Source organism: Phoenix dactylifera, chromosome 11 (genome assembly GCF_051530095.1).
Source record: "Phoenix dactylifera cultivar Ajwa chromosome 11, Ajwa_hap1_PhDact_Kaust_v1.1, whole genome shotgun sequence".
NCBI lineage: Eukaryota > Viridiplantae > Streptophyta > Magnoliopsida > Arecales > Arecaceae > Phoenix > Phoenix dactylifera.
In genome coordinates, this window is record NC_143200.1 from 7,289,364 (window position 1) to 7,305,223 (window position 15,860).

Consider the following 15,860-nt stretch of genomic DNA (forward strand, 5'->3'; position numbering starts at 1 on the left):
TTTAATAGATATAGGGACGGAAGAGAAGAGATAGTATGAAAATGTTATTGTGATCAAACAAGATTTCTGTTTTACTATTGTAATCTGTGAATTTCCATATATAGGAACTATATTGTCATGCCCCCACCTGCGTGGGATACGTGCGGCACCCAGTGCCCACGTGGGGGCTATATGAGGGAAGAACATAGAACTTCCCCTCCCCAATATTGTTTTCCACTCAAAACGCGTCTGCAGGATTTGGAAATACCCGCCTCATATATCCAGGCTCTAGAATGAGTCTTTCCGATGTAGGACTATTGGGCCTCATACCCTTCATACCATCGGACAATAGTCGTCCTCAGCTCTGATATCAAATATCACGCCCCCATCTGCGTGGAGCACGTGCGGCACCCAATGCCCACATGGGGACCACATGAGGAAACACGGAGCTTTCCTTCCAGATATTGTCCGATTCTGGGGCCCGCACGCGCGCCGCACGCACCGCTCAAACCCTCCCTCGTTTTGTTTCTACCCAAAACACGTCTGCAGGATTTGGAGACACCCGTCCCATATGCCCAGGCTCTAGAACGAGTCTTTTCGATGTAGGACTATTGGATCTTATATATATTAGTTAAGATTTAGGCCAATAAATGCAACCGGAACTCTGATAATTGCAATAATTTATGCTACAGTAGAAATTAAGAATTTTGGAAGGAGCCAGTACAACGGAAAACTATGATATCGTAATTATAAAATACATAAACAAAAGCTTCGGAGATCAAGATACCTACAGATAAAAACACATCAAAAAATTGTGCTTGCAAAGCAGGTTGAGCATAGAATATCAGAATTAGAAGACCAAAAATTTTCATTTCTATTTAATGAAAACCAAAATACATCCTTGAATAGCACAGTTATTTTCACACAGATCCAAATGAACTGATCATAGAGAACACTTCAAATACGACACTTTGCTCAAAAGCATCTCTTTCCCTTTCTGAATCAGAAATTAGGGACAAACAATATGGTACTAGTATTTGTGTGTAATAAATTAATGATCCTTGAATGATTTTCATCAATGGAACTGTTGGAAATGTTAACCTTAGACGCCTGCATGCTACCAGCTACATGCTGCTTCAACAGCGAGCATCTTAACCATGCTGGGACACAAATCATTACCGAAGTTGTCTTCAGACAATGACACAGCACACTGACTTTTATGTCGACAGGCCTGCCATAAGAAGATCATGTCATAAGCTCAAAGAAATCATTTAAATAACTGATAACTTTAGATAGTGATATCTACATATAATTAAGAGAAGGCACATGCTTCCTTTTTTTTTTTTTTTTTTTTTTTTTTTTTTTTTTTGCTAAAACGGGGTATCATACCCGACGGGAACGGATACACCCAATAAGGTAAGAAGGCACATGCTTTCAGCACTGCCTTGCAGTGCAAGAATCTTCCTTCCTATGAATTTAGTTGATTTATATAAAGCCTTTTCATGGCAAAAGCATGTAGCTACAAGAATATTACATCTGTATCTTGCAAGCTTCAATATGCCCCTCCAAGTTTGGCATCTCAACAATTATAAGGTCAAAATATATCTTTAGTGTTACTGCTGAATTTTAGAAAAAATACCATCCAGTACCATGATTAATTTGATTATTAATCCAAACAAAATTAAAAAGAAAAAAAATCATTATTGTTCCGAGATAATTTTTAAAATGATTTATAATACCTTTTCAACCACAGAGAAGGAGTTGGGATAATGACAGCTTCCTTGGCGGTAGGATCTGCATGTTCCACTTGGATTTCCAAAGCTGGCAAATGTAATGGAGGAAATAAGCATGCCCTCAGGACACTTCAAATGCACTGCTGCCTTATCTCCATTATTGCTTCTGATGCTCTGATCCCAAGATTCCAAGTCCATGGAAGGATAGTCTGTCGATACAAATCCACAGAGACCTATCACTCGTCTTCTTGAAAAAGTAATCTTAGTGGGATCTCCACCTTTCTCCTCAAATATCACCAGAATATTCCCTGATGGTTGAAACCAGGACCTGGGGACATGATACCTGGCCAAAGAAGAAACCAGGATTACGGATGCTTGCAAGATGATGTACATGAGTGTTCAAAAAAAAAAAGAGCATCTATAAGTCTTCTCATTAAATTAAGCACAATAAACACAAATTACTTGGTGACATGATGCGGTAGATTGAGGAAAAGATATAAAACTAACGCCTTTTTCCAATGTCTTTTAAAGCTATGCAAGCAGTAGCAAGTTTACCAAAATAAAGATCTGAAAATCGCAACCTAAGAAACATTCTAAAATTCGAGCAACTCCTTTTCAAAATGAAATCTATGGTCGAGTAAGAAGCAACCAGCATTTTGTTTCTCCATTTTATAGAACCAGGTAAACAGTTAAAATATGCACTACATCAGCAGATACATGTCCTACATAAATTGCTGATTATTTTAACTACAGACAATTTATAATTATTCATCAGAAATTTGGGCGCTTGCCAGCATGGTCAGAAATGAAAATGGAATTATTATGAGAAACAGAAACATTTTTTTTTCCTTTATGATGATAAAATTTTTTAGGTTGATTATTAAAAAAATGAGTAACATGTTTTCATTTAAATTATATAGCTACTTCAGACATAGAAATGATTCCAGTTCTATTTCTTTCTTTTTCTTCTTTTGCTGTAACAGGTTTTTGTTTTCTAATGAAGTGGGTTTTCTTCCATTAAAAACATTTGATGGACCTTGTTAATTATTATAAGCTAACTTCATTCTTCTATCAAAAAGAAAAGCTAATGTCAGTCAGTTTTTCTTTTGTAATTTTACTTAGACTACCATCTCTGAGTTGGCTCTCCACATCCTGTTCTGCATTTGTCTGGGAAAAATTTGCCTCTGTAATTACAACTAGGAGCACATTCATCATGTATGGAGCTTGTCACGGGCCAGTATCTTCCAATGGCTTTTCCATTTAGCCAAGCTTGGCCTTTTCCCATAAATTGCATGTCCAGCCCAACAGGCTCATTTCCTTCTGGAGGATCCACAACTACCTGCAAAACATTAAGATAGAGAATCAACTACTCTAAAACATAGCCAATTACAAAGGGGATGAAATAATTACTCTAAAACATGGCCAACTACAAAGCTTCAACATGTCAAAAGCATTTTTATTTTCTGAATATATGATTATGACAAAATGAAATATCAAACAAACTACTATACTGCAACCTGATGTAACAATAAAACCTGTCATTCTCATCCCAACCAATTTACTTCTGATAAAATCCTTTTGTTCATGACTACTGGTCTCAAACTGTTACCAATTTAACCTTTAAGACATCAAAGTAATCAATAAAGATAAGAAATGGCAAACAATGTACCTTGTACCATGTCAAAGGTTGATTCCTTGGAGGGTCTGATTTTGGCATCCACTTCACATCATTTTTACCATCTGCCTTGAATATATTTTGCTGCTCCCCTTCTAACCCAATCTACAAAGAGGCAAAGAAAAAACACAGATAAGAACTAGACTTCCTGCAATGGTTACTAAATAACACTGTTGACAGCAATGAACAAGAGATAATTAAATACGAAGGGTATTTCAAGTTCAAAAGAACTTGAGACATGAAAACTGATGTAGCTATTTGCCTGTTGTTGTTCACACTAATAACCTTATTGTGATCATGCAATATATGTGCATCAAAAAAAAAAAAAGGAAACTGAAGTATACATGGTGCTTATAAAAATCCTCATAGAGCTAGAGACCAAGAGTGAACTTGTGAAATCTCCCTGATAGAAGAACTTCTCGATGACAGTATTCTTTATGTTCTATGAGCTGAAGAACACATTGCTAATAGCCTACCTAAGATGAGGAACAACACAAAATAGAAACCTCTGCAATGCACAGTATAAGATACAAAGAAAAGTAGAGCTCAACTTTTCATAAAATTATATGAAATTAGAATTAGCTTGAGGAACTGACATGGGACATCAAATAATGCAATTACTTTTAATGGAGGTGATGCACTAATGATTACAACTGTAATAGAAAATGGATCCTTTGATATGAAATACACACAATAAAATGAACTCTGATGTATTTGCATAGACAAACTAATATTTCACAGATAATACAATAATGTAAATATTCTCCATGATTCTATCACCATCAAGGAACTCATGTTGAACTGAAAATGCAAGCTCATCAAGAATTCAGTCTTTGGATAGAAATCATCTTGCACCTTGGTAGTCAGATATTGTTAAGAAGAAGAATCTTGATAGCTTTGTTTGACAATGTGGCAATCAGACTCAATATATTTCTTCTGCTCATTCAAATATCAAATTCTATGCTATCTGGATAGCATCACAGTATTTGCAGTATGAGTGGAGTAAAAGTTATGAATGCAACAATAAAGTTGGAATGTACAGGTTTCCTTTCTGAGCTTATGTTATTTATAGGTTTTGCTGAAAAGCACGTCACAAAAATTATAACATTCACTACATACATTTTGCTATATTAAAGCATGATATGTTGTATTTCAAATCGTCCTTACAAAGCATACTTTATGCATCATTTTTCCCACAATACTGACAAGACATGTCGCTTACAAGGTATGTACAAAAAACTTAGGGGATTGTAGATGTATCATGCAACAGTCACCATGTGCCCTATCACATTTCTGTCATCATGTTTATATCATGTCCTTAATTACAGGAGGCTTGACTTAATTCATCCAGGGAAAATATTTAAGATGGAATAAGGTCTATGACACTCGGTCATAAAGTAGATCTAATTAAATCCTACCATCTCTTTTCTAGATCGGAAAGGAAATTTTGAGATATTAATGCCAGGCTGCAGACTTTTTACTTGCATATAACAACCACATTTTTTGTTAGTTTTCTACAACACCTCATATAAGGAAAAGAAAACTCTGCTATCTTGGCGCACATATTTTCTGTAGTAGGTTAGTTCTTGTTCATAAAACATGCAAGAGTAGAGAAAACCATAGCATTTACAATCAGTGCAGTGCCCATTCAGGTACAGATGAGAGAAGTCAGCTGAAACACACGGGTGGGACAATATACAGGTGACAAATGGAGATCTGTTTAGTTTGCAAAATGTGCATAATCAGACTTCCTGTAAAAATTGAATCAGAGGCGGTTAATATGTGGTTAGTGGCGGGAGCATTAGTTAAAGCTGTTAAGCTTGAAATACATTGTTGACTCATTCCCTATCAGCTTAAGCTTTTGGAATAAATTGGTTTTGCAACAAAACAGAAGAATGATTTAAGAATTTTTCCGGGGCAGACTTTGAGACTAACCAGATTATGTTAATTTATTGTAATGACGTCCATATCATTTAAGAGGTCTAGTGGTGTTGTAAATGCTCTGACTATGGGTGGGTCAATCAGTTACTTTAATGAAAGTATTTTTGGTTGTATTTTGAATCATTATCCTTCTTTTTTGTATTTTCCAAAAAAATCATATTCTAGTCTACTTAATTTTCATACCATCAGAGAATAATTACTTGAAAAATCATAAGTCCTTGTTATTGAGTCTAGAAAGATCTCACAGTTTAAAGTTTGATCCATAGTGAATCGATTGACCAATTGGAAAATATAATAAGTAATTGATCATTACTTCACTCTTGAAGGAAACAAATAGTAAAGTATGGAATCCATACTGTGTCTAGTTCTCTAAAGACCATAACACTTCCCAGCCTTCCAAATATTCAGACTATATTTCACCATGCTTCTAGGAAGTTTCAACTAGTATGATAGCCTTATGTTATCCAGAAGCAGAGCAGTATATAAGCATGCCTGAAAACAGGGAAAAAAAAATACAAGATATTGCCACAATGAAATAGTCATTTCATAAGAGACTATTTTCTTTTCCATCAATAGTAGCAAAATTTTATATGATATTGATTCATCTCTCTTAGAGAAATAAAAAGTAAAAGAAAAAAGTCTTCTATCATAGAGACAGACAAGCCATTCCATATATTACAAATTATTTAGCATTGCACTTAACAGAAGACTAACAATATCTTCTTAGAAAGACAGGTCAAAGAACCATAAATCCACTGGACTTTGAAACTCAGAAAAAGGTCATATTTAAAGGTTACCTTATATATCCACGTATTTGAGGACAAGTCAATGGTCCCATTATTCAACCTGATTTTAACACTGGTCAACCCTGCTCCCACCCATTCATAAAATGGTCCTGCATTCTTAAGAACAAGAGAACAAGAAAATCCTCAGGAAACTTATAAAACATTCAATCAGGAGGAGATAGATCAATTTCATTTGAAAGAATCAAAGTGTATCAATAAGATGGTAAGCTATTTTATATTGTCCTTATAAAAAACCGAAATTCTGAGACTTAAATTCAGAAATATTTATCCTTTGTTTTGAGAAATGGTGGAGACAGGCTCCACCAAACTTCATTAATGAAGGTTGCCATAAAAACCTATCTTAATATTGTGGAGTTCAACAAAAAAAATCCTATCGCTATGCAAAAAATGATAATATAGGTTTTAATTTCTACTGTTGCTCTCTATGGTATTAAGGCACGAAATATTATATGATATGCAACATGAAAAGATGGTGTCTACTTCTTCAATACAAATGATGATGCTTCTCTAATCTTAGAGGGAATCAGAAGTCTTTATGTCCTGAAATTTTCGGCATAGAGGGAAGGCATAGTTTTTATGCTGTCTGGAAATTCATCTGATGCGATATAGTGGAGTCAAAACATTGGAAGATGATACTGCACCGATATTAGCTGGACTCAGAAACCATATGCACATATGAAAATATAACAGCCATAAACCTTGATGTTAAACTCTTGATCAGTCATAAATCATGATAAGGCATCTTCATTATCTTTACATCTTCCACAAGAAATAGTTGCAGTCACTTAGTTATAGGTGTCTGCCCAGTGGATAGACATGATTAGTTTTTTAACCACGTGGCTCCTTTTTTCAAAAACTTAAAAGAAAAAGGAGCATGATGTTCTGCTCAAGTTCTTCACTATCAACTTGCACATATTTTATAGAAAGATTAGTAGCATATGGGCTTGAAATTAACAAGTTTACCGCATTGCCCTCTGCATCTTTTTTTTTTCTTCTTTCTTTTAGGGTCTGTTTGGATATTTTTGTAGGAATCGAGCTTATTAGCCTGCCTAGCTTGCAGCCTTCTAAGGGCTTGTCCAAGTCCTAGCATAAATCCCAGTTTGTGGGCCTGTTGGGTTGTTAGGTTAATATGGACTGTAAAAACCCAAAAAAAAAAGGGATAACGGGCCGGCCCGAAAAGACCGGGCCCGTCTCCCTTTTACGATCGTGCCCTAGGCACGACCGTGGATGGAAGAGGAGGGGGTGCAAAGGGGAGGCGGCGGCGGCGTTGGAGAGGCGATTCGCCGGAGGAGACCGAACGCCGGGATCCGGTCGGCCGCGGAGGAAGACCACTTCCCTTCGCCGAGGATTCCGACGGGTGAAGAAGCGTGGATCCGAGGGGAGTTGCTCACGGGTTCTTCCACCCATCTCTCGCCGGAAAGGTCGCTAGAGCACGCCATCGGCCGAGGTAAGTGGGGCTCCCTTCCTCATGCTTCATGTCCGGGATTTTGGGTGGAGATGGAGGGTTATTAGCCAGTGAATCGTCGGAGAAGAGCCGAAACAGGGTACCCCTGTTTCGGCCTCTTCTTTCCAGTTTTTGGCCACCGCCGGCCGCCGGGATTGGCCGAGAACCATGGCATTGTGGTCGGTCGGGACTGTGAGAGAATTATTTTGGGATTTCTAGGGTTTATTGGAGAAGGGGAGAGATGGATCCGGGGTCTTCTTCCTCGAGACTCCATCTTCTCTTTCCTTCCCCTTTCCCTCACGTCGGCGGCAGCGACGGCAGCAGGCGACGGCGACGACGATCGTGGCCACGGGGGTTGCTGTCGGGTGGGGGCCGAGCCACTGCTACAGTGGATTTCGGCTGATGATAGAGAAAGGGGGGGGACCCCTTTGCGGGTTCATGGGAGGAAGAAGAAGAGGAGACATCTTCTTCCCCCTTTCTCTTGGCCGGCCACCATCACCGGCGACTGCAAAAGTGGCGGCCGGCGATGGTTCGGCCAGTGGGGGCCGAGGTGTGTCATGATGGGAAAAGTAAAGGCGCAGCAACCATGGCTGCTGCCTTGGTCTAAGAGGTGGGGGATGGGAGACATATTTCCATCCGTGAAGAGAGAAGGGTCCTCTTTCCTTCTCTCTCATCCATCCCTTCTTTTGGTCTCTTCACCAGGACCGATCATCGTCGCGGCGTGACGGCGGCTACGGCGGGCGACGACATAGGATGGTAGTATAAGGGTGGGGGTCAGGCCATCCCGACTGCCCTAGATCTGGAAGGATTGAGATATTTGGGGACCTGGCGATGGACCCCATAATAGATGTGAATTATGGTTTAGAATATTTAAATATTAAATAATTTAATTTGTGATTTGTGACTAATGTTGTAGGGGAGGAGTCAGCGGAGCCAGCAGATTTTGATCAGGGGACTCAGCACCCCAGCGCGTAGGTTGTGATCCGGATCCATATATTGAGTCGGTCCACAAATTCTGTAAGAATTCCTATAACTGAGTACCTCTATTTATGCATGTATGGAATTTATCTTTGGATATATTTTATCAGTATGTTACTATTTGTTTTTGAGTTTGTATGACACTATGAGGTGTGCATTTTGTTTATTATGAAAGTATTGGAATAATTAAATTGGGAAGGAATAACATATTTTTGAGAAATTATGAAAATATGTGACGTGATTGAAATGTGATTAAACATGTAAAACTAGACATGTAAAATGGGTTGGCTAACCTTGTCATGAGATAGCCTCTACGAGCTTATGCGTAGGATAGCTGCCACGAGCTTATGCGTGGGATAGCCTCTACGAGCTTATGCCTAGGATAGCCTCCACGGGCTTACGCGTGGGATAGCCTCTACGAGCTTATGCGTAGGATAGCCTCCACGGGTTTACGCGTGGGATAGCTGCCACGAGCTTATGCGTGGGATTTGTGCAGTCTTGGACTGGGTCATGAACTTCGTTAGTCCAAAGCCAGAAGTAAAAAGTCTGAAAACTTGGGAATCAGAGTAATACGGGAATTGATCACATAATGTGAAAAAGGATTTGTGTATATGTACTGATTATATACACTTGTTGTTTGTTGAGCTTTTGAAAAGATGAAATGGCATTTATTTGATGTTTTGATTATTTTATTATTATTACTGTGTGTGGCTGTTGGGATTCTTACTGGGCTGGAAAAGCTCATACTACTCTTACTTTCTTTTTCAGAGGCACTGGATTTGTAGAGTCCATCGGATGGGACGAGAAATGAGATCAGCATGGAGTCTGACTGCTAGATAGATAGAAGCAGCTTATCTTTTATTGTTGGACATTTGAAAATCTTGTAATTAAACCGATCGTTTATTTAAACATGTCGAATTGTCAATTTGATTTAATTAATTAGTTATGGATTTATTGGAATTGTTGTTTATCTTAGGCCTTGCATGATCTTTAGGGCATTGCTCTAGGGCTCATGCGGCCGGTCGCGTACCGGACCCGGGTGATGGGTTCGGGGCGTGACAGAGTGGTATCAGAGCTTAAGGTTAAGGTATCCTAAGGTTTATGTTCAGGTAAGTGTGAGTGGAGAATTATGATAGGAAAACTATCAGAGCCTTGATTTATAATCATTTGAGATTGTAACAGGAATGATATTGTAATCTAAGGTTTAAGATCACTGGGGATAGTGACAAAATCGGAATATGAGCATATGTTTAAGATCACTAGGTATTGTGACAGAAATATATCATAGCTTAAGGTTATGATTACTTGAAACATGATAATTAAATTCAGTGCTTACGGTGTAAGATCACTGGGCATTGTGATAAAATGTATGTATCGGGTTTGGTTTTCGATGAGTGTAGAAGGAAAGTATAAATTGTCTTTGATTATGATAAGAGAGGTTTGACCTAAGATAAGTGTAGGTCAGAAATGGCATATTGGTTATACCATGTGCAGATATTATTTAAACAATCAGGAAGTTCAAACTTGATATGGGTTTTGATGTGATTGTACTTTTGGTTTTGCTGCTAATTATTAGAGTGGGATTCGACGTTGATTTAGTATTGGAGTGAGCTAAGAAGATTTCATAATATTGAAAAGAATGTTTTCGAGGTTAAATCTGTATGTGGATTATATTTGGAATTGACATGTTTGAATATTGTAAATTGGCGTATTTCTATTAGTGGATTAAATTCTTAAGGCCATATAGTATGCAAATTGGTGGAGTATTCTAATTATTTGAATTTGTATATTTGGATTGGGCTCCTAAATTTTTCTTATAATTGTTGAAGATTATTGGATGTGTTAACTTGAATGCAAGTCTAGATTTATGATCTAACTAGAAATCTTTGTCATTGTAAAATACAATACTGACTAGCGATTTCGATTTTGAGTTGCTTATGTGAGTTATTATGTGTAGCATTGATCATAGACATTAAGAATTTTGGTGAAAAAGAATTTGGAGGTTGATAGGGTTAATTCCTACTCATAGTGATATTGGCTCAACAGCTCTAACCCATTGAATTTGAAGTAAATTCTGTTGGAAGGAAATCAATTTAGATTTTCTAATTAAATTGCTAAGGGAATACAAGAATTACCCCCTTTAAATTAAACTTAGATATTTTGGATTCTAAGAAGGTTATGGAGATCACGTAGTGACTTTAAACTTGACTAAAGGATTAGGGGTTAGTTATGGTAAGTACACTCTATATAAATCGAGGATAAAAAGATCTAGAGGTTTTGCTCTAGTTCTACTTTAAAATTTAAAATTTGGATTTTCTTAGTCTCGGTGCAAAGTGATGCTTTGGTTAGAAATTATTTTGTGACTTTAAAGAATTTGATGAGTTAGATCAGAGTGCGCAGCAGAAGTGTAGTGGCTTGAGTTATTTTGAAACCGATTAAGGAAAAAATAATAATAATAATAATACCTTGATCTGAAAGGTATTATGATAGAAGACTTGAGTTAGTTTTTTAGTAGAGGGGAATGTCGTTGATTCTTTGCCTACTGGAAGTAGTTATGGGCTCTCCTATTTTTGATAATTCTAAGAAGAATTTTGGGGCATCTCAAATTTAGCGTTAACAGATTGATAGCTCAGTGATTAAGCTTGGGCCTGGAATGATTTAACATAGTTCTTCGACTCCTAGCTCTGACATTGTTAATATGCCTATTTGAACAGGTTTGCGGTTTTCCTAGGATAAAGGTTGATCATTTAATCACAAGCAAAGTTAAGAAAAGAAAACTGATTATAGAATATTAAGAGCATTTGATACTAAAGATTTCTTCTATTTCTGTCAAGCCAATTATGATCTCTGTGTAGAATCAAGAGAAATTAATTTCTTGAGGTATAATTATGGCATTTTAATCTAAGGTTGGGAGTTTGGAATTCTTTTGAAGGAGATCAAAAGAACTTACTATGTGTGGTAAATAAAAAGGATCAAGTTTTGAGATGCTGTGATTTTTGTATGTCAAAATCTTGTGAGTAGATACTCCGAGAGGGAGACTATTTGAGATCTCAGGGATGATGTGGGAGAAAGAAAAGTATTGGGTCCAAAGATAGTACAGCAAACTGTGGATAAGATACAGGTGATCAGAGAACGGCTCCTTATAGCTCAGAGTAGATAAAAGAGTTATGCTGACAATAGGAGAAGAGAACTGGAGTTTCAGGTTGGTGATCATATTTTTTTGAAAGTATCTCCTACTAAAGGTATGATGAGGTTCGGGGTTCGTGGCAAATTGAGCCCTAGGTATGTTGGTCCGTTCGAGATCCTGGATAGAATTGGAGAAGTGGCATATCGTTTGGCTCTACCGCCAGCTTTATCAAGTGTACATAATGTATTCCATGTTTCAATGCTGAGAAAATATATTCCAAACCCGAACCATGTGGTAGATTTTGAGCCTATAAGTCTGCATGAGGATCTGACTTATTACGAGTACCTGGTACGGATTGTGGACAGAAAGGATCAAGTGTTGCGACGACGGACCATTTCTTATGTAAAGGTGCAATGGAGCAATCACTCAGAAAGAGAGGCCACTTGGGAGCTCGAGGAAGAAATAAAAGCCAAACATCCTCAACTCTTTGGTATTACAGGTACGTTAATTTCGCGGTCGAAATTTTTTTTTAGGAGGGAAGAATGTAAAAACCAAAAAAAAAGGGATAACGGGCCGGCCCGAAAAGACCGGGCCCTTTACGATCGTGCCCTAGGCACGATCGTGGATGGAAGAGGAGGGGGGTGCAAAGGGGAGGCGGCGGCGGCGTTGGAGAGGCGATTCGCCGGAGGAGACCGAACGTCGGGATCCGGCCGGCCGCGGAGGAAGACCACTTTCCTTCGCCGAGGATTCCGACGGGTGAAGAAGCGTGGATCCGAGGGGAGTTGCTCACGGGTTCTTCCACCCATCTCTCGCCGGAAAGGTCGCCGGAGCGCGCCAACGGCCGAGGTAAGTGGGGCTCCCTTCCTCATGCTTCATGTTCGGGATTTTGGGTGGAGATGGAGGGGTTATTAGCCGATGAATCGTCGGAGAAGAGCCGAAACAAAGTACCCCTATTTCGGCCTCTTCTTTCCAGTTTTTGGCCGCCGCCGGCCGCCGGGATTGGCCGAGAACCATGGCATTGTGGTCGGTCGGGACTGTGAGAGAATTATTTTGGGATTTCTAGGGTTTATTGGAGAAGGGGAGAGATGGATCCGGGGTCTTCTTCCTCCAGACTCCATCTTCTCTTTCCTTCCCCTTTCCCTCACGTCGGCGGCAGCGACGGCAGCAGGCGACGACGGCGACGATCGTGGCCACGGGGGTTGCTGTCGGGTGGGGGCCGAGCCACTGCTACAGTGGATTTCGGCTGATGATAGAGAAAGGGGGGACCCCTTTGCGGGTTCATAGGAGGAAGAAGAAGAGGAGACCTCTTCTTCCCCCTTTCTCTTGGCCGGCCTCCATCACCGGCGACTGCAAAAGTGGCGGCCGGCGATGGTTCGGCCAGTGGGGGCCGAGGTGTGTCGTGATGGGGAAAGTAAAGGCGCAGCCACCATGGCTGCTGCCTTGGACTAAGAGGTGGGGGATGGGAGACATATTTCCATCCGTGAAGAGAGAAGGGTCCTCTTTCCTTCTCTCTCATCCATCCCTTCTTTTGGTCTCTTCACCAGGACCGATCATCGTCACGGCGTGGCGGCGGCTACGGCGGGCGACGACATAGGATGGTAGTAGAAGGGTGGGGGTCGGGCCATCCCGACTGCCCTAGATCTGGAAGGATTGAGATGTTTGGGAACCTGGCGATGGACCCCATAATAGATGTGAATTATGGTTTAGAATATTTAAATATTAAATAATTTAGTTTATGATTTGTGACTGATGTTGTAGGGGAGGAGTCAGCGGAGCCAGCAGATTTTGATCAGGAGACTCAGCACCCCAGCGCGTAGGTTGTGATCCGGATCCGTATATTGAGTCGGTCCACAAATTCTGTAAGAATCCCTATAACTGAGTACCTCTATTTATGCATGTATGGAATTTATCTTTGGATATATTTTATCAGTATGTTACTATTTGTTTTTGAGCTTGTATGACACCATGAGGTGTGCATTTTGTTTATTATGAGTATTGGAATAATTAAATTGGGAAGGAATAACATATTTTTGAGAAATTATGAAAATATGTGACGTGATTGAAATGTGATTAAACATGTAAAACTAGATATGTAAAATGGGTTGGACTAACCTTGTCATGAGATAGCCTCTACGAGCTTATGCGTAGGATAGCTGCCACGAGCTTATGCGTGGGATAGCCTCTACGAGCTTATGCGTGGGATAGCCTCTACGGGCTTACGCGTGGGATAGCCTCTACGAGCTTATGCGTAGGATAGCCTCCACGGGCTTACGCGTGGGATAGCTGCCACGAGCTTATGCGTGGGATTTGTGCAGTCTTGGACTGGGTCATGAACTTGGTTAGTCCAAAGCCAGAAGTGAAAAATCTGAAAACTTGGAAATCAGAGTAATACGGGAATTGATCACATAATGTGAAAAAGGATTTGTGTATATGTACTGATTATATACACTTGTTGTTTGTTGAGCTTTTGAAAAGATGAAATGGCATTTATTTGATGTTTTGATTATTTTATTATTATTACTGTGTGTGGCTGTTAGGATTCTTACTGGGCTGGAAAAGCTCATACTACTCTTATTTTCTTTTTCAGAGGCACTGGATTTGTAGAGTCCATCGGATGGGACGAGAAATGAGATCAGCATGGAGTCTGACTGCTAGATAGATAGAAGCAGCTTATCTTTTATTGTTGGACATTTGAAAATCTTGTAATTAAACCGATCGTTAATTTAAACATGTCGAATTGTCAATTTGAGTTAATTAATTAGTTATGGATTTATTGGAATTGTTGTTTATCTTAGGCCTTGCATGATCTTTAGGGCATTGCTCTAGGGCTCATGCGGCCAGTCGCGTACCGGACCCGGGTGATGGGTTCGGGGTGTGACATGGACCATACCCAAATAGGCTACCCAGTCCATGAATCCAGAAGGAAATGCACCCTAACCCTACTGGGTTTCCCAAATAGGCCCTCATATGCATATGGATCCTATCCAATAATTCCTTACTATGACATTTTATTCTTAAAATACAAGTCTTTTGCAACCATGCAACTATCTATCTATATTTAATATATTCGATACATAAACACACACACACACACATATATATATATAGGAACCTATGTACGTGCAATGCACATTTAAGAAAGAATAATAAATAAAATAAGAATATGATTATAAGCAATTAAATTGCATTAAATAAAACATAAATATAAGATAAAAATAATAAATTGGATGTATAAATTAACAATAGGAGAAAGTTGGGAACATGGATTCGGTGGATCAGACACAAGTGTTCTCAAAACATTTTAAGTTTGAAATTAGTAGGGGAGCAGCTAGGATTGGAGAGAGAGTATTCTCAAATTGTTCAAATTTAAAACCGGTGGGAGAATCAGTTGGATTGGAGAGAGCAATTAATGTAGTTAAAAATATTAAAGATATAAAATAAAAATACATTGTTTTTATATTTACTGAAAGTGTCATTGATAACATGATTTTTGGATAATAATTTTTCAAAAAAGTAAGGACATTTTTATCAGTAAAATATGAAAGAATCTTTCAGTATATTACTCTCTCATTCTATAATATAGTATAGATATAATTCCAACATTTTCTCCTTGAGTTGCAATGATTAGAAGATGAATATTACCATCACCAAATACCACTTCCAATTTTAGCAGGATCGAGAAACATTTCCCAACTCCAGAATGTCATTAAGGAGAGGCACCCATCAAGATAATATATCAATCTATATAGCCTATGAGAAGATGGAGCTTACTGCATGAATGCAGATGATAATACTGCAAAAAATTTATCTAAGTCCAGAAGCCTGTCTTTAAGAATGATGACGCCAAAATAGCTACCTTCAGAACACCACTCTCATACCTCATTGCTGGCACATGAGCCCATATGGGATAGAGTTAATGAAACATATCTTGATAGCTGACGTTGCAGTAGAATGTGCATGTTTGGGTGTTGTCAGGGGACATTTGTTACTTAATTACAATTGTATGGGCACAGTAGATCGAAGTTTCTCCTCGGAAAACAAAACAGCATGGGAGTAACATTATATAAAAGGATACTCCATGCAATAGTAAGAAATCAATGAAGAAAGAAATAAATCTTCATAACAGCAAAATTATGCTTTAAAACTAAAAACTTTAAATTAAAAGGTAGATTAGCCC

The 15,860-nt window shown here is 38.8% G+C and overlaps 1 protein-coding gene across 1 annotated transcript in view; it reads right to left on the reverse strand.

The window, feature by feature from the left end:
* Positions 1–829: 829 nt before the first annotated feature.
* BGAL10 (beta-galactosidase 10) overlaps positions 830–15,860 on the reverse strand; it is a 30,991-nt gene continuing 15,960 nt past the window's right edge. Inside the window, exons 15-19 of the mRNA XM_039117050.3 lie at positions 6,126–6,230; positions 3,382–3,492; positions 2,840–3,051; positions 1,719–2,055; positions 830–1,210 (exon numbers count right to left, since the gene is read on the reverse strand). Of these exons, the coding sequence (XP_038972978.3) occupies positions 1,097–1,210; positions 1,719–2,055; positions 2,840–3,051; positions 3,382–3,492; positions 6,126–6,230 (879 nt within the window). The 3' untranslated portion in view covers positions 830–1,096. The remainder of the gene's footprint in view (positions 1,211–1,718; positions 2,056–2,839; positions 3,052–3,381; positions 3,493–6,125; positions 6,231–15,860) is intronic.